Source organism: Puma concolor, chromosome D1 (assembly GCF_028749965.1).
Source record: "Puma concolor isolate L17-30 chromosome D1, mPumCon1.1.hap2, whole genome shotgun sequence".
Lineage (NCBI taxonomy): Eukaryota > Metazoa > Chordata > Mammalia > Carnivora > Felidae > Puma > Puma concolor.
The window spans coordinates 49,386,629-49,413,799 of NC_141676.1; the positions used below are offsets into that span (position 1 = coordinate 49,386,629).

Sequence of the window (27,171 nt, forward strand, 5' to 3'; positions counted from 1 at the left end):
CAAGACTTTCTTCTTTTTTGTGGCTGAATAATATTCCATTGTGTATATACACCACATTTTCTTTATCCATTCATCCATTGATGGATACTTAGATTGCTTTCCTATTTTAGCTATTGTAAATAATAATGCAATGGAAATGGGATGCATAGATCTTTTCAAGTTAGTGTTTTCATTTCCTTTAAGTAAGTACCCAGAAGTGAATTGCTGCATCATAGGGTACTTCTATTTTTAATGTTTTGGGGAATCTCCATACTGTTTCCCATAGTGGCTATGCCAATTTACATTCCTAACTAAGGGTTCCCTTTTCTCCATATCCTCACCAACACGTGATATTTCTTGTCTTTTTGGTAACAGGCATTCTAACAGGTGTGAGATGATATGTCATTGTGGTTTCGATTTGCATTTCTCTGATGATTAGTGATGTTGAGCATGTTTTCAAGTAGCTCTTGGCTGTCTGTCTGTTACTGGCAAAAAGGTCTATTCCAGTCCTCTGATTGGAATTTTTTAATTAGATTTTTTGTGGGTTTTTTTTTTTTTTTTTTTTTTGCTGTTGAGTTGTATGAGTTCTTTTTATGTTTTGGATATTAACCCCTGACTGGGTATATGATCTGTAAATACCTCCTCCCATTCAGTGGGTAGCCTTTCATTTTGTTGATAGTTTTCTTCCTTCCTTGTACAAAAGCTTTTTAATTTGATGTAGTCTCATTTGTTTACTTTGCTTTTGTTGCCTTTGCCTTTTTGTTTTGTTTTGGTTATTTTTTAATGTTTTTATTTAAATTCCAGTTAGCTGACATACAGTATAATATTAGTTTCAGGTGTACAATATAGTGATTTCAACACTTCCATACATTACTCAGTGCTCATCACAGCATGTGCATTCCTTAATCCCCATCACCTATTTTTTTAATATATATTTTTTATTTTTTTAGAGAGAGAGAGAGAGCATGAGCAGGGGAGAGAGACAGAGGGAGAAAGAGAGAATCTTTTTTTTAAAGTTTATTTATTTTGAGAGAGAGAGAAAGAGACAGCACAAGTTGGGGAGGGGCAGAGAGAGAAGGAGAGAGAGAGAGAGAGAGACAAAGAGAGAGAGAGAGAGAGAGAGAGAGAATCCCAAGTAGGCTCTGCACTGTCAGCACAGAGCCTGGTGTGGGTCTCAAACCCATGAACCGTGAGATCATGACTTGAGCCAAAATCAAGAGTAGGATACTTAACCAACTGAGTTACCCAGGTGCCTCTCCCCATCACCTATTTAACCCATTCCCCCCACCCAGCTCCCTTCTGGTGACCATCAGTTCTCTATAATTAAGAGTGTGTTTCTTGGTTTGCCTCCCTCTCTTTTTTTCCCCCCTTGCTCCTTTGTTTTGTTTCTTAAATTCCATATATGAGTATTTGTCTTTATCTGACTTATTTCGGTTAACATGATACTCTCTTCTTCCATCTATGTCATTGCAAATAGCAACATTTCATTTTTTATGATTGAGTAATATTCCATTGTGTACATAAACCACATTTTCTTTATTTATTCATCAGTTGATGGACACAGTTGCCCTTATCTTTGGATTCAGGCCCTAAAAGTTATCACTTAGACCAGTGTCAAAGAATATACCACCTATGTTTTCTCCTAGGCGTTTTATGGTTTCAGGTCTTACATTAAAGTCTTTTACCCATTTTGAGTTGATCTTGGTATATGATGTAAGGTAGTGGTCCAGTTTCATTCTCCTGCATGAGGATGTCCAGTTTTCCCAGCATCATTTATTGAAGAAACTACCCTTTCCCCATTGTATATTCTTGGCTCCTTTGTCATAAATTAATTGACCATGTATGTGTAGCTTTATTTCTGGGCTTTCTAATCTGTTCCACTGATCTATGTTTCTGTTTTTATGCCAATACCATAGTGTTTTGATTACTATAGTGTTGTAATATACTTTGAAATCAGGAAGTATAATGAGTCAACATTATTCTTCTTTATCAAGATTACTTCAGCTATTTGGGGTCTCTTTTGGTTCCATACAAATTTTAAGATTGTTCCATACAAATTTCTATTAAAAGCATCAATGGAATTTTGATAGGGATTGCATTGAATCTAGATTATTTTGGGATAATATGGACATATTAACAATACTAATTCTTTCAATCAGTGAGCACAGAATATCTTTCCATTTATTTGTGTCTTCAGTTTTTTCATTGATATCTTATAGTTTGTGATGTACAGGTCTTTAACCTCCTTCATTAAGTTTATTTTTAGGTATTCTTTTTCATGCACTTGTAAATGGCATTGTTTTATTTTTTTCCTAGTAGTTTGTTATTAGTGTATAGAAACACAACAAATTTTTGTATATCGATCTTATATCCTTCAATTTTACTGAATTTGTTAATTAGTTTTAACAGTTTTTGGTGGAGTCTTTAGGATTTGCCAAAATGTAATATGTCATCTACAAATAGTCACAGTTTTGCTCCTTCCTCTCTGATTCTGATGTCTTTTACTTCTTTTTCTTGCCTAATTGCTCTGGCTAGGACTTGCAGTACTATGTTAAATAAGCATGGCAGGAGTAGGCATCCTTGTCTTGTTCCTGATCTTAGGGGAAAAGCTTTCAGCTTTTCACCTTTGAGTTTGATGTTAACTGTGGTATTCTCATATGTGGACATTATTATATCGAGGTATGTTCTCTACCCACTTTGTTGAGGGTTTTTATCATGAAACGAATGTTAAATTTTGTCAGATGTATTTTTGCATCAATTGGGATGATAATATGATTTTTATCATTTATTTTGTTACTGTGGAGTATCATACTGATTTGCAAATGTTGAACCATCCTTGCATTTCTAGAATAAATCCGACTTGATCATGGTGTATGATTGTTTTAATGTATTGTCAAATACAGTTTGCTGATACTTTGTTGAGGACTTTTCATCTGTGTTTATCAGGGATAGTAGCCTGTAATTTTCTTTTCTTGTTCTGTCCTTGTCCAGTTTTGGTATCAGGATAATGCTGGCCTTATAAAATGACTTTAGAAGTATTCCTATCCCTTCTATTTTTTTTTGGAAGATTTTGAGAAAGATTATTATTAATTTTTCTTTAAATATTTGGTGGAATTCATCAGTGAAACCATCTTGTCTTGAACTTTTGTTTGTTGGGAGATTTTGATTACTCATTCAGTTTCTTACTAGTCTGTTCAGATTTTCTATTTGTCGTCATTCATTCTTGGTAGAGATTATGTTTCTAGGAATTTATCCATTTCTTCTAGGTTGTAAATGACAGACTAGGTTTTATACACTATTTACTAAGGCATATATGTGCTAATTAACCATATGTTTTCTTAAGCTGGTTCTTATAGTGTTCATAGTATGTCTTATAAACACTCAAAACGGGTATCTTCTCTCTCTATAGGAGCTGGGCCTGGCTCTTGCCTTTCCGTCCTATACCCTCAACCCCTTACTCCTATCCAAAGCTTAGTCACCTAACTTAGAATAAACTCTTTTTCCTTCCCAATTCTTTTTTTTTTTTTTTTTTTTTTTTTTTTTTTTTTTGAGAGAGAGAGAGAGCTCAAGTTGAGGAGGGGCAGAGAGAGGGGACAGAGGATCCAAAGCAGGCTCTGCACTGACAGTAGCAAGCCCGAGCTCAATGTGAGGTTTGAACTCATGAACCGTGAGATTGTGACCTAAGCTGAAGTCAGACACTCAACTGACTGAGCCACCCAGGTGCCCCCTTTCCTTCCCAATTCTGCCTGTCTTTTCATGGAAAAAAAAATTCCTGATCTCCCTTATCAACAAGGATTCCTTTCTTTTTTCTAGTAACTTTGCACCTTCTTTTCTCATGTCCAATACCTTTGCAGTCCCTACAGGCCTTTTGCCTTTTCTGGAACAGTTACAATGTAGCGAAAAACCTTCTATTTTGTGTTTCTGTGTTGTTTTTTTTTTTCCGGAGCGCAAGGTGTTTATTGTGGGGAAGAGAGGGGGTAGGGGAGGGCCTATGAAAGATGAAGGGGAAAGAAAAAGGACTGGGCTGGGAGAGCCACAGACTATGTGGCAGATCTCCCAAAGTCATGGACGTCTGGGGCAAAGAATGTTCATTAGAGGCTGTCAGCTAACTGTGCTTCTTGCGGGTGAACAGTGAGTTCTTTCTTGAGGGAAGAAACCTGGAGCTCAGTGACCTACAGAGGACAGTAAGAAGCATGCCCTCTTGCCCTCTAGGTGCTTAGAGCGAAAGACAAACACTCATGAAACTCATTCCAGGAGCCCAGCTTCCGGAGGGCCTTTTAACTTTGGGGCGTTACACAGCTTGTGCGTAGCCTGGCTCGGCACAGGACAGAGGGCTGGGGGCCATTCAGGTTCAGCAGAGGTTAAAGGACAAGGGAAGAAGGGGGGGGGGGGCGGGGGAGATGCATGGTTAGGTTGTGTTTCTGTGTTATTTAGGAAAATTATACCCAGAAAGAAAAGAGTTTGATTTTTTAAAAGAATTCCAGCCAATAGTATAATTTTTTAAACCTAAGATAGCAGTAAGAATTAAGTATTTTGATGATTGTTAGTTTCAAAGTTAATTCTTACATCCTTTCAAAAATACCATGTCCGTGTGTGTGTGTGTGTGTGTGTGTGTGTGTGTGTGTGTGTTCATTCCAGAAGTTTTGTGGAAAAAACATACGTAGTTCTCTAAAATGTTAATTAAAATTGGAAAGAGAATTTGATAGGTTGTCATGCCAATCATTTGACAAACTTTAGTGTTCCAAAATAAAAAATTAAACATAGTTCCTACCTGAGATTTAAGGCCCAAGGTATGTGTCACTAATATTTACACAGTGTTGAGCCTAAAGAGCTATACATGATTGCTACACTCACCTAATACACCTGCCTACTTACTGAATTTTATTTCCTATTTCGTCAGTGACTACAGGACTATATAAGACACTAATTAGTTTTTTAAAAGAAGTGAAAGAGAAGTTGTTTCGAATCTTGCTAGAAAATCATGTAGCTAGCAAATGTGAAGGAACAGGTATTAAAATATTCAAACAATGATGGCCTAGAGAAAATTCCAGAAATTGTAAGCTCTAGAATGTCCCAATTATGAGTCCTAGTCATTTGCCTCCACACATTTACTTCCACTCCCCTCCTAAAATACAACTAAAAATGATAGTAGAGGGATTTTTTTAAAGATTAACAAAAATCCACACGAACAAATAAAACAAATGTTAGCGAAAGAAGGAAGGAAGGAAGGAAGGAAGGAAGGAAGGAAGGAAGGAAGGAAGGAAGGAAGGAGAGAGAAAGAAAGAAAGAAAGAAAGAAAGAAAGAAAGAAAGAAAGAAAGAAAGAAAAAGAAAGAAAGAAAGAAAGAAAGAAAAGAAAAGAAAGAAAAGAAAGATGAGCAACAAAATTTTGGAAGACAAAGCAAATGGACAGTGGTTAAGTGACTTAATAAGCATGAGAAAGCTGAAATTAGGAACATGAGGAAAAAGCAGAAAAGCATTCTGGTTTATACAGAACTCCCCCCAAAACTCAGAAATTGGTAGGAGTAAAGAAATTATGGCCATGGTGGAAGTCCAAATAAAGGTAGTAAGTATGAAGATGAGGTGACAGATGACAAACGTGTTGAGGACAGAATTAACAGTATTTGATGAAGCTTCAAGAGGGCAATGATTATATAACTGTTTAATTGACAACCCCCCAGCACAATGCACCTAGTTCAACTAAAGATATTTGTTGGATGGATAGATGAAAGGAAGTTCGCATTGGAAGCATCAACTTGATATCTGATTGAATGTCAGAGTATGACATGATAGATTTCTGGTTAGGTGACTAAATAGATGGTGGTCCTTTTTACCAAGTCAGTATAGAATGATATCAGGCCTGAAGGTGAGGGTGAGGGGTAGAGATAATTCAGTTTAAGATACATTGAGTTTGAGGTATTTGCATGACATCAAATTGAAGGTGTCTTGTCAGCTAGAGATGAGGAGGATTATCTAGGCTGAAAATATAAATTTCGGTGGCACCTTACACCACAGAAGTGGCTATGCCAGCCTAAGGAGAGTAGGTACTATACAAGAGGAGATACAAGGATGAAAAAAGAGTTGAGGGGGTACCTAGGTGGCTCAGTCAATTAAGCGTCCAACTCTGGATTTTGGCTCAGGTCATGATCTCATCGTTCGTAAGTTCAAGCCCCTTATCGAGCCACATGCTGACAGTGCAGAGCCTGCTTGATATTCTCCCTCTCCCCCCCCACCCCGCCGACCCCTCCCTGACACGCACTCACTGTCTCTCAAAATAAATAAATAAATTTTAAAAAAAATAAAAAGAGGGGTGCCTGGGTGGTGACTCAGTCAGTTAAGTGTCTGACTTCAGGTCATGATCTCACAGCTGACAGCTCAGAGCCTGGAGCCTGCTTCAGATTCTGTGTCTCCCTCTCTGTCTCTGCCCCTTCCCTGCTTGTGCTCGTGCTCTCTCTCTCTCTCTCTCAAACAAATAAATAAACATTTAAAATAAATAGTTTAAAAATAAAAAGAAAAAAGAATTGAGAAATACATTTAGAGGGTTGGAAGAATAATAAAAATCTATAAATGATATTGAGACAAAAGGATGATGGGTGTCAGAGGACAGAAGTTGTAAAAGGAAAAGTAGAATCATGGAGGCCAAGGAAGGAAATTAGTTTAAGAATAAAGTGACTTTTTAAAAAAAATTTAGGGGCGCCTGGGTGGCGCAGTCGGTTAAGCGTCCGACTTCAGCCAGGTCACGATCTCGCGGTCTGTGAGTTCGAGCCCCGCGTCAGGCTCTGGGCTGATGGCTCGGAGCCTGGAGCCTGTTTCCAATTCTGTGTCTCCCTCTCTCTCTGCCCCTCCCCCGTTCATGCTCTGTCTCTCTCTGTCCCAAAAATAAATAAAATGTTGAAAACAAAATTTTTTTTTAAATAAAAAAAAAAATTTAAATGGTATGAATAAACATATAATTTGTGATTAAGAAAAATATGAAGTATGGACACCAAATGTTACATTGGTTGTTTAAAGGTTGTGGGATTTGTCACAAGATGTTTTTCTTTCTTTTCACTTACCTATATTTTCTGTCTTTTATAATGAAATGGAAGTTTGTGTGTTTTTTTGTTTTTTCTTAAGGAAAGCAGTTTCAAAAAAAGAAGAAGCATGTGTTTGGTCTTAGCAAATGGTATGGAGGTTAAATTAAATGTCTAAATGTAATCCATTTGGTTAGCAAGTAAGAGATTAGCAGTAAAAGTGGGGGTGGGGGCTTCAGAAAGCCAAAGCCAATGTAAAGGGGGATGATCTTCTGGCCAGGGTCTAGTTTTATTTGTTATTAAGACAAAAGTGCAGAATTTGTACATTGTTTTCTTAAGATTCCCAGGGCTGCTTTCATGTTACTATCCTAACCTTCTGTAACACTTCACATTTTACTGAGTGTCTTTCTTATCAGTGCTTTAGAAAAAAAAAAAAATTAATCACAGAGTTGATCATTCCTTGCCGAGTTGTCTTTAAGAATGGTTAGATGTAGTTAATAGAGTCTCACTTTCATGTATTTCATTCAATGTATGGAATCTGCTTTTGACGTTCAAAAAGATTTTCATAAATAGTGCTGATGAGTAATTATAGTCTTACACATTCCAGAATATTTTTCTTGAAACCAAAAGCTAGGTAAGGTTTTTCTAATCTTATGTTATTATTATTTTTACAATGTAGGTCATGTAGAAAATTATCTCTAGTTATTAATGATAATTGGTTGCATAAGTATTTTGTCTTTTGCTAATATTATAAAGGCAGCATAATGGTAACTTTAAAATACTAAAAAGAACTGTTGATTTTTCTTTATAACCTCACTTACATACATGAAGCCTTTTCTAATGTGGAAGTCTTTTCTTAGGTTGTATTTATTTATTAGCCGTTCTAAATGTGGCAGATTTATAATTTCTTTTTTCCTCACAGGAACTTACTTAAAATATGCTCTTTTGGGGGAGAGGTGGGGCAAAGGAAAGCAAACAAAAAATACAGTCTAAAAGGTACCTTGAAACTATGTAAACTGTATAAATTATTAATGTTATCTCTTCATGATTAAATCCACTAGCTTTGCCTTGCTTTGAAGATAGAGGAAGCATTTTATCAATTAGAATTTCTTTTTGAAGCGCTCTTTTGCCTTGGCTTCCATGATTAAATATTTCCTACATGTCCTCCTCCTTCTGTGGCCATTCCTTTTCCATCTTGGAAAGCTTATCCTTCTCCACATGGCTTTTAATTTGTAAAGCCTCTTATTCCCTTTTTGTCTCATTCTCTATCCTCTTCAGAGATGATCTCTTCCACAGCCACAACTTAACTCGCAAATTTGTTTCTCTTTTGTCTCATTCTCTATCCTCTTCAAGGATGATCTCTTCTACACCCACAATTTAACTCGCAAATTTCTCTACTCCAGACCTTTTCTCTGAGCTCTACACCCAAATATCCAGCTGACTACCTGATATCTCATTTTCATGTCTCAAGGACACTTCAACTTCAGTTACAAACTGAACTTATGATATCCATTTTCTCTACCCTTCAACCCTCAAACCTTATCCCTTTTTTATTATTCCCAGTGTTGGCAAACGTACCACCATTGATCCAATTACACAAGCCAAAACCTGCATTATCCTTGACACCTTCTCCCTCATCCCCAACATCAAGTTATATTGATAACTCAATCTGCTTCTCTCTCCCAAGACGATGACTCTTTTCTTGTCTGCTGGTCCCTGGGCATTAGGAGTCAAAGTACCTTGGTGACAGCTCCAGTTTATAGATTAATGAGATTCTTGTTTTATCCCCTGGTAGAACTGTTCCTCCTTTGGGGACTGGAAGCTCCAACCTTGCAGAGCTCAGAGTTACATCAATGGAAGTACAAATTCTCCAAGTGGGTCACTATGTGTGATGAGAAGCAGGCAGGGCTTTTGATTCCTGGATCTCCTACAGAGCCTTTTATTGCTCTGGACGCCGCTTAAATCTACTGTCACCTGGTATGAACTAGAGCAGTAGTCCCAGATGTGGAATATGCTGCCTCCATAACCCAAAGAGGCCTACCAGAAATTGTGCTTCCTTCCTCATGGTGGGAGATATAAGATGCAACAAATTGTCCTTTACTTTCAGTGAGATGTCCCAGCATGCCAGAACCTTCATAGTGCTTATCTCCCATCCTCTGGGTACATATGCCTTACCAAGGTTTCCAGTATGGTAGCCACTTCTTGTTCATCCAGCCTGACTAGCATGATGTCATTAACATAGTGGATCAAATACAATGTTCTATGTGACGTTTGAATGGTCCACATTTCTTCACAACTGAATTTGTATGGAAGGGGTTTTAGTTAACACAACCCTGTTTACCATTGTCCATTTCATATAAGTTCAGACTGTTTCAGATTGTCCTCTCTGATAGGGATAGAAAAGAACATGTTTACCAAATCAGTGGTTGCATGCAACATACCTGAGGCCGTGATAATCTACTGTAGTAAAGGCAACACATCTTTGTTACATAACTACATCTGGTTTCTGCAGACACCAGACTGGAGAATTAAATAGAGATAAGACAGAGACCATTACTCCTGAATTGTTTAGCTCATAAGAAGGAAACTAATTTTCATTATCAACACCAATAAATCCATTTAAAATAGGGACTAAAATTTCATACCAAATAGTGGGGACAAGGGTTTGTTTGGTACATTGTATTTTCTAAAAAGTCATAAAATTTTATTTAAAAAATATAGGTTACAATTTTCATCATGTGTTGATTGTTGTAGAACTAAAGTATAAATCTGACTTTTGTTTGGGTGAGGGAAAAGTGTTTAAAATATTTTTTCTAGCAAAGTCACATGGTGGTTTACTTTGTGTTTGGCTTTTATAGCACTTTCCTAAGGACGATTTTTGTAAAAATTTTTAAAGCCTTCATTATTTTTCCCCAGGGACACCCTTAATCCTTTGACATCAAATTGTTTTCTTTTAAAGCATATATAAAATCATCCTAACTTATTATCTTTTTTTTTTACTTGATCTGACTTTGTTGGATTTTCCTTTGTTATTATAATTTGATTTAAGCACTTCTTTGGCATCCCTATGGTAGGTTTCATGACATCCTATCTTGTATTGGCACATGTTTACCCTGATGTGATTTAATTGGATAAGTAGAGATAGATGCCAGCATTAACCAAGAAGGTATGTTTCAGTGGAGACTAATTTGATGATGGTAATGATGGTGGTGGTGGTGATGTATTCTTTTTGTCTTGATCAAAAGAATATGTTTGGTAGAGTCATTGTGATGTTGGATATACCTATAATTCATTCATTTTCACTTTCATGTAGTATTCCTTTGTATATTATACCACATTTTATTCATTTTTCCAAATACCTTTTTTTCCTTATATTTGGCACTCACCAGACTCTTTACAGATGAAGAATAACTTCATTATTTATTTTACTTTCTCCTAACTACTTTCTCTGTTTTCTATTTATAGCACCCTGTTAGGCATATTTTAGAAACTTTGACATGATTCCCTGTATTTCTTAATTGTTTTAAATTCCTGAAGATAGAAATGGAATAAAAGGATACCATGACAAAAAATTATCTTCCATCCCTTCTTTTGTATCTTAATTTGAGCAAGCATATTTTCAATTTTCAGTTGCTTTTTTATAGATGTAATATAGTTTCAAACTCTGAGGATATTATTTATAATTACTAGAAAATTTCTTAGTCTGAATTATATGTTTCCACAGATGCCATTTTTAGATTCCATTTCATACTTTTTTGCCTTTGAGAGGCAAGAGAACGTAAAGGTTTAAAGCACAAATCCTAGAGTGAGACTACCTGGGTTTGAATTCTGGTTCTGCCATTTGTAGCCCTGTAACCTCTTGAGAGGCTCAGTTCCTTAATCAACAAAATGGATAAAATTATAGTATCTACCTTCTAGAGATGTGAAAATTAAGTGAAATAATTTGTATAAATTCAGATTTAAAGCATGTCTGGTACTTTGTAAGCACTCAATAAACGTTAGCTATTATTACTATATGCCAGGTGCAGTGCTCTAGTTTCCAGGCATACAAAATTAAAGCAGACATGGGCCATTCACTCAAAAACTTATAACAAAGATTGATATTATTTGTCAAGCCTAGCATTCATGTTCCATCCCAGTGGGAGTCATGGTACATATTAAATAACCATAGTGGTTCAAAATTATGATATATTCTTTGTTGTTATGTAAATTAATTTAGCATTAAAATATAACCTGAAACTATAATGGGAGTTCTTGTACTTATTTTGTGCTTAGCACTGTACTTGGAAAGAGTAAGAACATATAGGGGTAGGTATATGGAAGTTCCAAGGGGCAAGAGTGTAAATGACAAAGCAAGGCATGGATGGTATTCCTAGGGATATTATATGCTGTAAGAATTACAATGATGTGGAATAGGTGGTAAATAAAGCAGACTGCCTATAGCTGCAGCTTGTGGTAGGAGGGCCATTTGGTTAGTTGGGTTTGGAAATGGATCCACACCATGGAGGGCTTACAAGCCTGGCTCATGAGTTTGGTCATTATCCTGTAATGGTCAGAGATTTTTGAACAGGAGAGTAATATGATATAAAAAGGTATTTTGTCTGTGGTAGTTTAATTTTTGTCCCTATGTAGAAGACATAAATAAGTGTTCTCAGTGTTTTGGACAATTCAAAAAACTTCTGAGTTCTATCTAATCTCAAGTCTAAAAAAAGTCAATTCTGTAAGACATTATGCCTCTCAATCTCATTTTTTCCTTTAATATTTAAATATTTTATTTTTGAGAAATTCCCAAGTTTTGTGAAATAGGAATGCTGGGCCATGACAGTTCAAAGGTACACAGATTAAAAGTATGAAATAATTGAAGGTAATGGGAAATTAAGATTGCAGGGCTCACTCTTCAGTTGTAGCAGGAAAATTAAAGGTAAACTACATAGCAAACTTCAGAATAAAACATGTATAAGTATTCAAGTCCTTGCAAGTTTATAAATTGCCTGTTAGGTCTGCAACTACATTGCTATTATGTGGCCAAAGCACATGGGACTTCAGGATGTGTATTTATGGACTGATTGCCCAACAGATAACTGCACTATTCCGGAATGCTATTGCTAGCTATGTCAATAGTTTTAGACTTATTGTTTTAAAATTTTTCCATTTTTCAGCCTAATTAACTTAGAATGTCTCTAACGTGATTTGCAAAGAATTTTATATTTATATTTTGCAATCAGCATTTGACTGGCGCTCAGGTTTGAGACATGCACTACAATGTGTAAACATTTTGTACGATAATAAAGAGTTCCTAAATGTTTTATGATTGCCTGTTCCCTGCTAATTGGTCATGGATTGAAAATCCCTATTGTTTAATTTTTTTTAATTTGTGGGAAATTTTTATAAATGAGTGTGTGGGGCTTCATATCACAGCTGTTGTCATTTAAAGTTTGGACAGCATCATTACAAATGAAGCCCTGCTGTGAAATCAAAGTCAAAAGGCATCTTGGCATCCCAACCATTTCCTTAGGAGAAGATTACAGCTCAAGTCTGTTGAATTTTATTGCTTTGGGCCCCATGACAGTCTTCAGAAACATGCAAGGCATTTCTGTTAAAGAAACTCAGATGTGCTAGGACACAGGGGATGACATTCTTGTGCATAGCAGTGTCTTAAGCAAGGGGGTAAGGAATAAGGAAGAAAAAGATGATTCACACTTTTTGTTGTGCTCTGGGATTATTTTATAAAGTCCATGGAAGTGATAGAGAACATAGTGTGAGTGATACCATATAGGAAAAAGGTGTGATATTTTCCTACATGGCCTGACTGTATATTTTTTTCAGCTTTATTGAGGTATAGTTGACAAAATTGTAATATATTTAAAACGTACAACACAACAGTTTATATGGTACACGTTGTGAAAGGATTGCCACAATTGAGTTAATTAACATATCTATCACTTCACATATTCATATATTTACCTTTTTGAGGGGCAAGAATACTTAAGTTGTGTTTTCTCAGCAAATTTCATTTATACAACTATACTCACTATCAACTATACTCGCCATGTTTTACATTAGATTCTCAGACCTTATCACCTTACAGTTTAAAGTTTCTACCCTTTTAGTAACCTTTGTCCATTTCCCCCACATCCCAGTGCCCAACAAACAACCCATTCTACTCTGTTACTGAGTTCAACTTTTTTTTTTAAGTTCCATCTATAGGTAGTGTCATGCAGTATTTGTCTTTCTTTGTCCGGCTTATTTCACTTACCATAACACCCTCTACATTCATCCACATTGTTACAAATGGCAGGATTTCCTTCTTTTTTAAGGCTTAGTAATATTCCATTGTATATGTATACCCCATTTTCTTTATCTAGTCATCCATTGGTGGACACTTAGGTTGTTTGCATACCATGGTTATTGTGAGTAATGCTGCAGTGAACATGGGAATACAGATAATCTTTTCAAGATAAGGATTTCATTTCTTTCAAGTATATACCCAGAAGTGGGATTGCTGAATCATATGGTACTTACATTTTTAATTTCTTGAGGAACCTCCTTACTGTTTTCCATAGTAGCTGTCCCAATTTATATTCCCACCAATATATTCCACATACCAGCACCCATAATTACTTGTCTTTTTTTTAGCATTATTTTTTAAATGTTTGTTTATTTAGAGAAAGAGTGTGTGAGTGGGGAAGGGGCAGAAAGAGAGAGAAAGAGAGATTCCCAAGCAGACTCCATGCTCACTGCAGAGCCCAACGTGGGCCCCCATCCCACAGCCATGAGGTCATGGCCTGAGCCTAAATCAAGAGTTGGACATTTTATTTATTTTTTTTTATTTATATATGAAATTTATTGTCAAATTGGTTTCCATACAACACCCAGTGCTCATCCCAAAAGGTGCCCTCCTCAATACCCATCACCCACCCTCTCCTCCCTCCCACCCCCCATCAACCCTTAGTTTGTTCTCAGTTCTCAACAGTCTCTTATGCTTTGGCTCTCTCCCACTCTAACCTCTTTTTTTTTTTTTTTTCCTTCCCCTCCCCCATGCGTTCCTGTTAAGTTTCTCAGGATCCACATAAGAGTGAAACCATATGGTATCTGTCTTTCTCTGTATGGCTTATTTCACTAGCATCACACTCTCCAGTTCCATCCACGTTGCTACAAAAGGCCATATTTCATTTTTTCTCATTGCCACGTAGTATTCCATTGTGTATATAAACCACAATTTCTTTATCCATTCATCAGTTGATGGACATTTAGGCTCTTTCCATAATTTGGCTATTGTTGAGAGTGCTGCTATGAACATTGGGGTACAAGTGCCCCTATGCATCAGTACTCCTGTGTCCCTTGGATAAATTCCTAGCAGTGCTATTGCTGGGTCATAGGGTAGGTCTATTTTTAATCTTCTGAGGAACCTCCACACTGCTTTCTAGAGCGGCTGCACCAATTTGCATTCCCACCAACAGTGCAAGAGGGTTCCCGTTTCTCCACATCCTCTCCAGCATCTATAGTCTCCTGATTTGTTCATTTTGGCCACTCTGACTGGCGTGAGGTGATATCTGAGTGTGGTTTTGATTTGTATTTCCCTGATAAGGAGCGACGCTGAACATCTTTTCATGTGCCTGTTGGCCATCCGATGTCTTCTTTAGAGAAGTGTCTATTCATGTTTTCTGCCCATTTCTTCACTGGGTTATTTGCTTTTCGGGTGTGGAGTTTGGTGAGCTCTTTATAGATTTTGGATACTAGCCCTTTGTCCGATATGTCATTTGCAAATATCTTTTCCCATTCCGTTGGTTGCCTTTTAGTTTTGTTGGTTGTTTCCTTTGCTGTGCAGAAGCTTTTTATCTTCATAAGGTCCCAGCAATTCACTTTTGCTTTTAATTCCCTTGCCTTTGGGGATGTGTCGAGTAAGAGATTGCTACGGCTGAGGTCAGAGAGGTCTTTTCCTGCTTTCTCCTCTAAGGTTTTGATGGTTTCCTGTCTCACATTCAGGTCCTTTATCCATTTTGAGTTTATTTTTGTGAATGGTGTGAGAAAGTGGTCTAGTTTCAACCTTCTGCATGTTGCTGTCCAGTTCTCCCAGCACCATTTGTTAAAGAGACTGTCTTTTTTCCATTGGATGTTCTTTCCTGCTTTGTCAAAGATGAGTTGGCCATACGTTTGTGGGTCTAGTTCTGGGGTTTCTATTCTATTCCATTGGTCTATGTGTCTGTTTTTGTGCCAATACCATGCTGTCTTGATGATGACAGCTTTGTAGTAGAGGCTAAAGTCTGGGATTGTGATGCCTCCTGCTTTGGTCTTCTTCTTCAAAATTCCTTTGGCTATTCGGGGCCTTTTGTGGTTCCATATGAATTTTAGGATTGCTTGTTCTAGTTTCGAGAAGAATGCTGGTGCAATTTTGATTGGGATTGCATTGATGTGTAGATAGCTTTGGGTAGTATTGACATTTTGACAATATTTATTCTTCCAATCCATGAGCAGGGAATGTCTTTCCATTTCTTTAAATCTTCTTCAATTACCTTCATAAGCTTTCTATAGTTTTCAGCATACAGATCCTTTACATCTTTGGTTAAATTTATTCCTAGGTATTTTATGCTTCTTGGTGCAATTGTGAATGGGATCAGTTTCTTTATTTGTCTTTCTGTTGCTTCATTGTTAGTGTATAAGAATGCAACTGATTTCTGTACATTGATTTTGTATCCTGCAACTTTGCTGAATTCATGTATCAGTTCTAGCAGACTTTTGGTGGAGTCTATCGGATTTTCCATGTATAATATCATGTCATCTGCAAAAAGCGAAAGAGTTGGACATTTTAACTGACTGAGCCATCTAGGCGTCCAACTTGTCTTTTTGATAATAGCCATTCTAACAGGGATAAAGTGATATTTCATTGTGGTTTTGATATGCATTTCCCTGATGATTAACCATGTTGAATACCTTTTTATGTACCCATTGGCCATTTGGATGTCTTCTTTAGAAAAATGTCTATTCTGTTCCTTTGCAAATTTTTAATTGGGTTGCGGGGCTTTTTTAGCGTTTTTGGGGGTTTTTTGTTTGTTTGTTTTGCTATTGAGTTGTATGAGTTCCTTGTTTTCTCCCTAGCACTTTTATAGTTTCAGGGCTTATGTTCAAGCCTTTAATCCATTTTGAGTTGATTTTTGTGTATAATATAAGGTAGGGGGCCGGTTTTATTCTTCTGCCTGTAGATATTTAGTTTTCCCAACCTGACTATATCTTAAAATAAAAACCTAAATGTGCCTCCAAGGTAATGACTGCCTTCAAAATCATCTCTCAGTTGATTATATAATATTTTTGAAATGAGTTCTGATTGATTGGTATTCCTCATTCTTCCCCTCTTCCCTCCTTCCCTTACTCCTTCCTTGTCTCTCTCTCTCTCTCCTCCTTACTCCTCTCTTCTCTTCCTTTTCTTCCTCTCTCCTTTCTAGCACATACTCTTTTCTACTAGTATACCTGAGAGATGTTACTTAAATAGCTCTATTAGTCACTCTTTTTATATCTAAACTTCATGTTCCAGAATTTAAAACCAAAGATCACTTGATCTAAGTTAAGATCTATCCAACCAGTAACCTAACTCCAGCAATCATTTCCAAAGACACATCATGTGTGAATATGGTCGTCCCTCATATTTTAAGGATGTGTTCCATTCAACCATGGATTCATCTTATCCCTATAAAATGTGTTATTTGTCATCTGTTTTCCCTTTTGGAGTAGTTTCCTGAGTTCATTGACTATGAAGTGCCTTCCATATAGTAGATAATATTTGTTGAATGAATGCAAATTGTTATCCCAAGGAATATCCTGCTAACGACTCTAAACACTCATTCTGGAAATCTAAGACTTAGCAAGATAATTTGTTTCTACTGATCTTTCTGCTTTGTGAGTGTCTGAAAAAGATATAAATCATTCATCAGCTTTCCATAGACATTGATACTGCTTCTTATTCACTGCTATAATAATACTGCTATCGAGCTAATAGTTTAGTAAGGAGACAGAAAAGTAAATAGATAATTACAGTATAGTATGCTATGCTAAGTATATCCTAACCTCAGCGATAATAAAAAATATGTGTGTGTGTGTGTGTGTGTAATATTTGCTATGTGCCAGGTACAATGTTAAGTATTTTACTTATATTACTGTTTTTTAACTTAAATACATTGTGGTCTGACAACCATATCTATATGTTGTTATTAATCTTTTGAAATTTACTGAGAGTTCTTTTATGGCCAAGTATAAAGTCAAGTTTTCTAAACCCATCTGAACAGGGTTAGAGTATAAACAGATCAAGTAGTGTTCTATAGTGTTCTATCCATTAGCTCTAACTTTTTAAAAATCTTCCATACTGATTTTTCTACCTGCTTGAGGTATTAAATACTGAAGTGGTATATTAAAATCTTTCAGTGCAATTGTGAATTTATCTGTATTTTTATATGTCTGTCAGTTTTTGCTTTAATGTTTTCAGTTGAAGGCTAAGTTAATTAAGTTTAAACACATTTAAAATTGTTATATATTTGTGATAAATTGAGCTATTTTATATAATGCTTCTTTTTATTTCTTGTAATGCCTTTTTCCTTAAGATTATTTTATATGATTGTTAATATAGGTATTTCACCTTCTGTTGGTATTTGCTTGGTAAATCCTTTCCCATTCTTTTAACCTTTGTGTATTCTTGAGTTACAGATATATCCTTTTTAAACAAAAAATATATGGAATCTAATTTTTTATTCAGTGATAATCTTTGCCTTTTAGCCAGAATATTTGGTTCATTTCTGCTATTATAATTTTATTTATTTATACCATCTTATTATTTTCTCATTGTTTCTCCTTGGGGGGGTTCTTTTCCTCTTTCTTGCTTTCCTTTGAGTTAAAAATTTTTGTTTGTTTTCCTCTCCATTTTTTTTCTCCATTAGATTGGAAGTGGTAACCCATTCTATATTCCTTGGCAATAATATTTTTTCTTTTCAAATTTTTATTTAAATTCCAGTTAGTTCACATAAATTAATTCCTCACTTATATATAACACCCAGTATCCATCATAACAAGAGCCCTCCTAATACCCATCACCCATCTAACCCATCCCCCACCCACCTCCCTACATCAACCCTCAGTTTTTTCTCTGTCTGTAAGAGTCTCTTATGGTTTGTTTCCCTCTCTCTTTTTTTCTTTTCTTCCCTTTCCTGTATATTCATCTGTTTTGTTTCTTAAATTCCACAAATGAGTGCAAACATATGGCATTATGGTAACATATCGTTTGTGAGTTCGAGCCCCACATCAGGCTTGCTACTGTCAGCACAGAGCCTGCTTCTGATCCTCTGTCTTTCTCTCTCTGCCCCTCCCCAGCTTGTTCTCTCTCTGTCTCTCAAAATAAATAAACTTATAAAAAATAAAAAAGAAAAAAGAAGAGTTAATACTTATTCTTCTCAAACTATTCCAAAAAATAGAAGAGGAAGGAAAACTTCTACATTCATTCTATGAGACCAGCATTACTAAAACCAGACAAAGACTTCACTAAAAAAGAGAACTACAGGCCAATATCCCTGATGAACATGGATGCAGAAATTCTCAATAAAATACTAGCAAACCGAATCTAACAGTACATTAAAAAAATCATTCACCACAATCAAGTGGGATTTATTCCTGGGCTGCAAGGGTGAGTCAATATTTGCATATAAATGTGATATTAATATTAATCATAGAAAGGATAAGAACCATTTGATCATTTCAATAGATGAAAAAAACATTTGACAAATTACAACATCCATTCATGATAAAAACTCAAAAAAGTAGGTTTAGAGGGAACATACCTCAACATAATGAAGGGCATATATGAAAAATCCACAGTTAATGTCATCCTCAGTGGGGAAAAACTGGGAGCTTTTCCGGTATGGTCAGGAACAAGACAGGGATATCCACTCTCATCACTTTTATTTAACGTAGTACTAGAAGTCCAAGCCATAGCAGTCAGACAACAAAAAGAAATAAAAGGCATCCAAACTGGCAAGGAAGAGGTAAAAAACTTTCCCTATTTGCAGACAACATGATACTCTATATAAAATACCTGAAATTTTCCACCAAAAAACTGCTAGAACTGATACACAAATTCAATAAAGTCCCAGGATGCAAAATCAACATAGAAATCTGTTGCATTTCTATACACCAGTAATGAAGCAGCAGAAAAAGAAATCAAGGAATCAATCCCATTTGCAATTGTACCAAAAACAGTAAGATAACTCGGAAGAAATCTAACCAAAGAGGTAAGACCTGTACTCTGAAAAGTATTAAACACTGATGAAAGAAGTTGAACATGACACGAAGAAATGGAAAAACATTGCATGTTCATGGATTGGAAGAACAAAGATTGTTAAAATGTCTATACCACTTGGGGTGCCTGGGTGGCTCAGTCAGTTGGGCACCTGACTTGGGCCCAGGTCATGGTCTCACGGTCCGTGAGTTCAAGCCCCGCTTTGGACTCTGTGCTGACAGCTCAGAGCCTGGAGCCTGTTTTGGATTCTGTGTCTCCCTCTCTTTCTGACCCTGCCCCATTCATGCTCTGTCTCAAAAATAAATAAACGTTAAAAAAAAAAAAAAGTCTATACTACTTAAAGCAATCTACACATTTAATGCAACCCCTATCAAAATACCAACAGCATTTTTCACAGAGCTAGAACAAATAATCCTAAAATTTGTATGGAACCACAAAGCAACCTTAAAGAAGAAGAGCAAAGCTGGAGGCATCAGAATTCTGGACTTCAAGCTATAGTACAAAGTTGTAGTGATTAAAACAATATGGTACTGGAACAAAAATAGACACATAGATAAATAGAACAGAACAGAAAATCCGGAAGTTGACCCACAACTATACAGTCAATGAACATTTGACAAAACGTGAAAGAATATCCAATGGAAAAAAAAGTCTCTTCAACAAATAGTGTTGGGAAAACTGTTCAGTTGGGAAAACGAAACAATAACATGCAAAAGAACGAAATTAGACCACTTTCTCACATCATACACAAAAATATATTCAAAACAGATTAAAAACCTAAACGTCAGATTTGAAACCAGAAACTCCTAGAGAAGAAGAGAGGCAGTAACCTCTTTGACATCAACTGTAGCAACTTCTCACTAGATATGTCTCCAGGCAAGGGAAACAAAAAGCAAAAATAAACTATTGGAACTTCATCAAAATAAAATGCTTCTGCACAGCAAAGGAAACAGTCAACAAAACTAAAAGGCAGCTACAGAATGAGAGAAGATATTTGCAAATGACATATCGGATCAAGGGTTAGTATCCAAAATATACCAAAGTCTTATAAAAATCAACACCCGGAAAATGAATAACCCAGCTAAAAAATGGTCAGAAGACATGAACGGACATTTCTCCAAAAGACATACAGATGACCAACAAACATGTGAAAAGATGCTCAATATCACTTATCATCAGGGAAATGTAAATCAAAACTACAATGAGATATCACCTCACATCTATCACAATAGCTAAAATCAAAACCACAAGAAACAACAGGTGCTGGCAAGAATGTGGAGAAAGGGGAACCCCCTTGCACTGTTGGTGTGAATGCAAACTGGTGCCTCCACTCTGGAAAACAGTATGGAGTTTCCTCAAAAAGTTAAAAATATGACTTACACTAGGATCCAGCAATTGCACTAATAGGTATTTACCCCAAAAATACAAAAATACTAATTCAAAGAGATACATTCACCCTGATGTTTATACCATTATCTACAATAGCCAAACTATGGAAAGATCCCAGAGGTCTAATCTACTGATGAATGGATAAAGAGAAAGTGATGTGTATATATGTACATATATACATTGGAATATTAGCCATCAGAAAGAATGAAATCTTGCCATTTGCAAGGATATGAATGGAACTAAAGAGTATTCTGCTAAGTGAAATAATTAAAAAAAAAATACCATATCATATCACTTATATGTGGAATTTAAGAAACAAAACAAAGAGAAAAAAAAAGAGAGAGAGGAAGGCAAACCAAGAAACAGACTCTTAGAAAAACAGAAACTACAGAGAACAAACTAATGGTCACCAGAGGGGAGGTAGGTGGGGGGGGGGGGGGGGAGGAACGGGTGAAATAGGTGATGGGGATTAAGGACTGCACTTGTGATGAGCACTGGGTGTTGTATATAAGTGATGAATCACTAAATTCTACACCTGAAACTATTATTATGCTGTGTATTAACTAAATGGAATTTAAATAAAAACTTAAAAAAATTTTTCCCAAATTTTTTTGGTCTTGTTTCTAAAATAATGTGCTTCGGATACAGGAGTACTGATGCATAGGGGCACTTGTACCCCAATGTTTATAACAGCACTCTCAACAATAGCCAAATTGTGGAAAAAGCCTAAATATCCATCAACTGATGAATGGATAAAGAAATTGTGGTTTATATACACAATGGAGTACTATGTGCCAATGAGAAAGAATGAAATATAGCCCTTTGTAGCAACGTGGATGGAACCGGAGAGTGTGATGCTAAGTGAAATAAGCCATACAGAGAAAGACAGATACCATATGTTTTCACTCTTATCTGGATCCTGAGAAACTTAACAGAAACCCATGGGGGAGGGGAAGGAAAAAAAAAAAAAAAGAGGTTAGAGTGGGAGAGAGCCAAAGCATAAGAGACTCTTAAAAACTGAGAACAAACTGAAGGTTGATGGGGGGTGGGAGGGAGGGGAGGGTAGGTGATGGGCATTGAAGAAGGCATCTTTTGGGATGAGCACTGGGTGTTGTATGGAAACCAATTTAACAATAAATTTCATATATTAAAAATAAAATAAAATAAGATAAAATAATAAAATTAAAATAAAATAAAATATAATAAAATAAAATAATAAAATAAAATAATGTGCTTCAAGGACAGTTTTGTTTTCTTTTGTTTTGTTTTTTCAAATTTACCTAAGCAAGACTTAGTGACAATTTGGAACAAAAGTAAAAACCCCTTAAGACAGCAAACAATGTGTCCTAGATTTTTGTTTCCATATATTTGTGATTTCTGGTAAATGTCCTAATAATGCTCATTTCTCTTTGTTTTGTTTAAGGATTGTTCAAGTTTAGAAGAATATAACATTGCTGCAGCATTACTCCCTTTGACCAGTGCTTTCTACAGGGTAAGTTTCATTGGTCTATACATAAGCTCATTATGATTCATATAAATGTATGTAGTTTGATTTATCATAAAACTACATGAATCTTGTCCCCCGGTATGTCTAACATATATCTGTAGCAATATTTATTATAACATTTATTGCATACAGTTGACCCTTGAACAACACAGATTTGAACTACACGGGTCCACTTATTTGTGGATTACATGTGCAGTACAGTACTGTAAATGTATTTTCTCATCCTTATGATTTTCTAAATAGTATTTTCTCTAGTTTACTGTAAGCATACAGTATATAATACATATAACATACAAAATATGTGTTAATCAACTTTGTGTTGTAATGCTTCCAGTCAACACTAGGCTATTAGTAGCTAAGTTTTGGGGGAGTAACAGTTATGTGTGGATTTTTGACTGCACAGGGGTCAATGCCCCAACCCCCACATTGTTCAAGGACCAACTGTACTATGTGTAGAAAATTTAATATATAATAATAAATCATCTCCTAAGAATCCCGCCATTCCAGCCCTGCTTTATTTTTCTTTATAGCTGAATTTGTACCTGAAATACCTGAAATTATATTATGCATTCGTTTGTTTACATATGAGTATTTTTCCCTACTGCAGAAAGTAAATTTCATGAGGCTAGGATATTGTCTTATAAATATTTATTGATGAGGCCAGGTTTTTTTTTTTAACTTCAGTCTGTCCACAGTCTCTGAGTTAAAGGTCTTAACCTTTAAAGGTTCTCCATAATCAGGAACTCTTTCTCTGCTGCTGTGTCACTGCATATCCCTCTTTCTTCCGACTTATTGTCCCTTCTTCTTTTAAAACAAAAAGGGGAATTATGATGTTCACACTTCTGAGAACTAGCAGGTCATACTGAACATGCCCAGGAAACAAAGACAAATCTCAAAAATACCAAACAAATGAATTTTAGGTTTAGAAACTAATGGCTGGAGCTTGAGCATCATCTTTTGGTCTTCCCTCCCCAGCTTAACCCTACCTCCAGGCCCATTCCAGTTTTCCTTCAATGAATACATACCAGCCTTCTCTGAACTCCCTCACGCTTCATCTCATTCTGCTGCTAGCATGGAGAACACTGTTACAAAAATAGGCCAGGCTGTCCTGGATCCTAAGCTACCTAGGAAAGGTGTGTCTATATCTCAGAGCAGCCAGAAAACTCAGTCCTCTGTCTAACTAGCCTTTATGTAGGGCCTCACATGGCATTTGTTAAAGAAAATGGCATTTTTAGGGGCATCTGGCTGGTTCAGTTGGTTGAGCTTCTGACTTCAGCTCAGGTCATGATCTTGCACTTTGTGAGTTCAAGCCCTGCATCAGGTTCTGTGCTGACAGCTCAGAGCCTGGAGTCTCCTTTGGATTCTGTGTCTCCTTCTCTCTCTGTGTCCCACCCCGCCCCCCACTCCCACATTTGCTCACTCTCTCTCTCAGAAAAACAAACATTAAAAAAATTTTTTAAAGAAAATGGCTCTTTAAATCTTTCCTACCTTCAACATTTAAGATATTTTTAAACTTAAATATTAGAGAAAATAAGAATTGACAAATGAAACTCAATTCCTCAAATGACCCATTGCTTATGATTTTTAAGCAGAATTATTTAACCATTTTGCAGTATTAGGGTTTGATCATGATAGCAGAAGCACCAAGAATGATATAATTAAGGAATTTATAAGGGACCAACCCTTATTTTGTTATAGAAACAAAGGGAAAGTTTGTGGAAGACTTTGAATTAGGCTTTGCCCATAGGCCTGAAGTTTCTGTAGGTCACAACACAGGGAAGAACAAGGACAAATTGGAATCTGTGTATACCTCTCACTTCTTCAAACCTCAGCGATACAGATGACCTGCAAAAGAAACAGCACTGTTGGCCATAGAGCTGCACATGCACCTGGCCCCAGGCTAGGAGAAGCTGAAGGAGATGTGGCAGGAAACGGAGGAACTGTGAGCTCAGTCCCTTCCCCATATCAACATGAGTCAGCAGATCCGGGACAAAGTATATGAGCTGTAGCAGGATATAGCATCCTGTATTGCCTTCAGAGTATAATGACTGCTGCTTCATTTTTGTCCAAATGTTAGAGAAATTTCTCTTGTGGCCAATCCTAACCCTGGAACAGAAAGACATTTCTGAGAAATGTCTTAGCTTAGCTTATTTTACACAGTGCAAAACCATCACACTGGTTTTAGTTTTGTGAGAGTTTTTAATTAGCTAATAAGTTGGGCTAAATGTCATACTATTTATCAAGTTTGTGTTATCAAACTTAGTAATTCAAATTTATGTTTTAGGGGTGGGTTTATGGGTTTAATTCTTTGTTGTTGGCTTGGTTTGATTTGCTTTAGTTTGGGCATGGATTAGGAGCCAGTGACCACACCAATAATATGAGCAGGAAAAGTTTAACAAGTTATTAAGTAGTAACAGGGGATTAACTGCCAAGAAGTAAAGAGAATTTTAAACAACACAGGAATATCAGATATAGGGAGCAGCTACTATCTCTTGGGCTCAAGCAGAGTACCCAAGAAAAGAGAAAACTTGGAAGAGGGCTCCTCCCCAACAAGACTTGTGATTCAGACATTGTTGGAGAGGTGTTGATTTGGCCGCTGGATAGCATAGAAATTCACTGAGGTGCCACAGACCAGAGCTGGTAAGCAGGAAACTACCTGCTGGGGTTCTGGCAAGACTTTCTGGGAATCCCTCTCACTAGAGTGCCAGTGAAACTTGACAGGAAGTGAAGCCACCATCTGGAGTACCACTGAAACATCACACATGGTAAGCGCTTCAGGGTGTCCCACACACCATAGCAGGTACATGCCATAGGAACTAAAGCACAAAGCACACCAGAACCAGGAAAAGAAACTACTTTCTACTGCAGTATCCCTTCAGCACCCTGTGCTGACAAAACTTAATTTTGTGCCAGATGGTAAAGGAGAAATGTTTACAAGTCCAGTGCCAATGCCACACAACAGGGCAAAGAAAGGTAGATTTGGAGGAAAGAGATACTGCATTGATAACTGACACAGAGGGTGGATCATACCAGTTCTTAGATACTTTATAAATTTTTGACTTACGGGAAATTATTTCTGGTGCATAATTCAGGAAAATTCTATAGATATAAATTGCATTATTCTGGCCACAGATTGCAAATGAGCCATGCTCAAACTGTTCAACCAATATAAACTCCTGAGCCTTGTTCATCATGCTTCAGAGAATGGACTCAGCTGTTTGTCTTACTTAAACTTACTTTGAAAATATTTTTAATGATATTTATTAGTCTTTTTTTTTCAATGCAACAGAAGTTTATTGAACATCTCAATATACAAAGTTACTATGGCAGGCAACAACATGGGCAGCCACATGAGTGAACCATTGACATGCCACTAGGAGTTTATATTAGTCTTTCTAATACAATAAATAATAAGCAAGAAATCAAACTGGTCCACAGTTCCATCAACTGGATGGCCATTTCCTTAAATAAAATATATAGCTGTGGTTAGAAAATTCAGATACTATAGAAACATAAAATGCAAAACAAAAGCTGCCTTTCCCACCTCTACCCCATATCCTCTAACAGTTGACTTCTTGGTTAAAAAAAGTCATGCATTATTGCCAGCAGATAGAATACAGATAAAATTACCTCTTTGAAACTAATCAAACTATTCAGTGTTTTCTCACCTTGCCTTTTTCACTTAGTAACATATCTTGGAGATCTTTCCATATACCTAATTATAATTAGGTATATAACACTACTACCTAATTATTTGGGGATGACTACATATATTTTTTCTTCTTAATGAAAAAATTGTGTGTATGTGTATTTACCTTAAGCATAAGAGCAAAATATTTCATTGACTCAGATGAAATATGATGTTTATCTTTTAGAGCTTTACTTTGTGTAAAAATATCCCATGATGTTTTACTTGTAACATTATCTTAGATCCTTGGGAATTTTTTATGCTACAATCACCACACATTTAGGGTTTTTTTCCCCCTTACAGTTCTCTCACTTTTCTCTACCTTTAATGAGTTGTATGTAACTCATGCTTCTTTAACTTATGAAGCCTTTCTTCAAGGTGGTACTTTAACAGCCAGGTTTAAGTTGTTAAGGATCACTTTAATGGTGAAAAATAATGTAATCATTTACATTTGTACTATGTTTAGCATTTATGTGATGCTTTCATTCTCAGTTCAGCAGACAGTTAGTAGGTGTGGCAAGCCCTGTGCTTGCATTTATTGCAGAATTGCAGGTGAATAGCACATGGTCCTCACCCTGAAGAAACATATTGTCTAAAGGCCGTTCATATTCATTAATCAGCTATGAACACAGGAACATTTCACAGTTACTGAATAACATTGGGCTATACTTGGTTTACTTATTTGGTCCTTTTTATTAAAAAAAATCATGATTGTTAAAGTAAGAACCAGAAGCAGGGGTTCCTGTCTAAATGTCATTTTTTTTTTTTTGGAATAAAAAGAATTAAAGAGTAAGCTAAAACCCAACAGAGCAGAAGTAGAACTAAAATAGGATACCCTTCTATCACTCTTTCCCAATTGATAGTGAGCAATAGTGAAAGCCCTTTATCGTGAGCCACTGTGTAATGCCCTCTCCTCCGTGATCCATGTATCTTAGAGTTACCCTATTGTAGTTCTTAATCACCCAGGTAAACTAGAGACTGCCCTAGAATCTATTAAACCATGACAGATCCCTTCTTTTTACTTCTTTGAGGTGTATCGGTTGGTTACTGATGCTCAAAATGACTCCGAGAAGAACTGAGGCTTTCTTCCCTGGTACTCATTGTAGTTTGTGTTTACCCTGGGGAGGAATAGAAATACCCTGTTTATCTTAAATTCAAGCCCCCTGAAGTGATGCCTTATCAAATTCCAGAGATCTCCCATATACAGATGGCACTTTGAGTATGACTTATTGATCAAGATAGGTCTTACTTTATAAGAGCATTATTCGGTCTCTCATTCCCAATAGAAGTAGATTTATGCCCTCTTTAAAATTCTTATTTCA

General features: G+C 36.3%; 1 protein-coding gene and 1 pseudogene across 3 annotated transcripts in view; one reads left to right on the top strand and one right to left on the bottom strand.

The window, feature by feature from the left end:
- LOC147576664 (large ribosomal subunit protein eL28 pseudogene) overlaps nucleotides 1-13,274 on the bottom strand; it is a 37,106-nt pseudogene extending 23,832 nt beyond the window's left edge.
- The window catches only part of SBF2 (SET binding factor 2), a 490,797-nt gene that overhangs the window by 339,298 nt on the left and 124,328 nt on the right, over nucleotides 1-27,171 (top strand). For all 3 annotated transcript variants that reach the window (XM_086678004.1, XM_086678005.1, XM_086678006.1), the window contains exon 17: nucleotides 22,078-22,146. In XM_086678004.1, coding sequence (XP_086534130.1) covers nucleotides 22,078-22,146 — 69 coding nt within the window. The remainder of the gene's footprint in view (nucleotides 1-22,077; nucleotides 22,147-27,171) is intronic.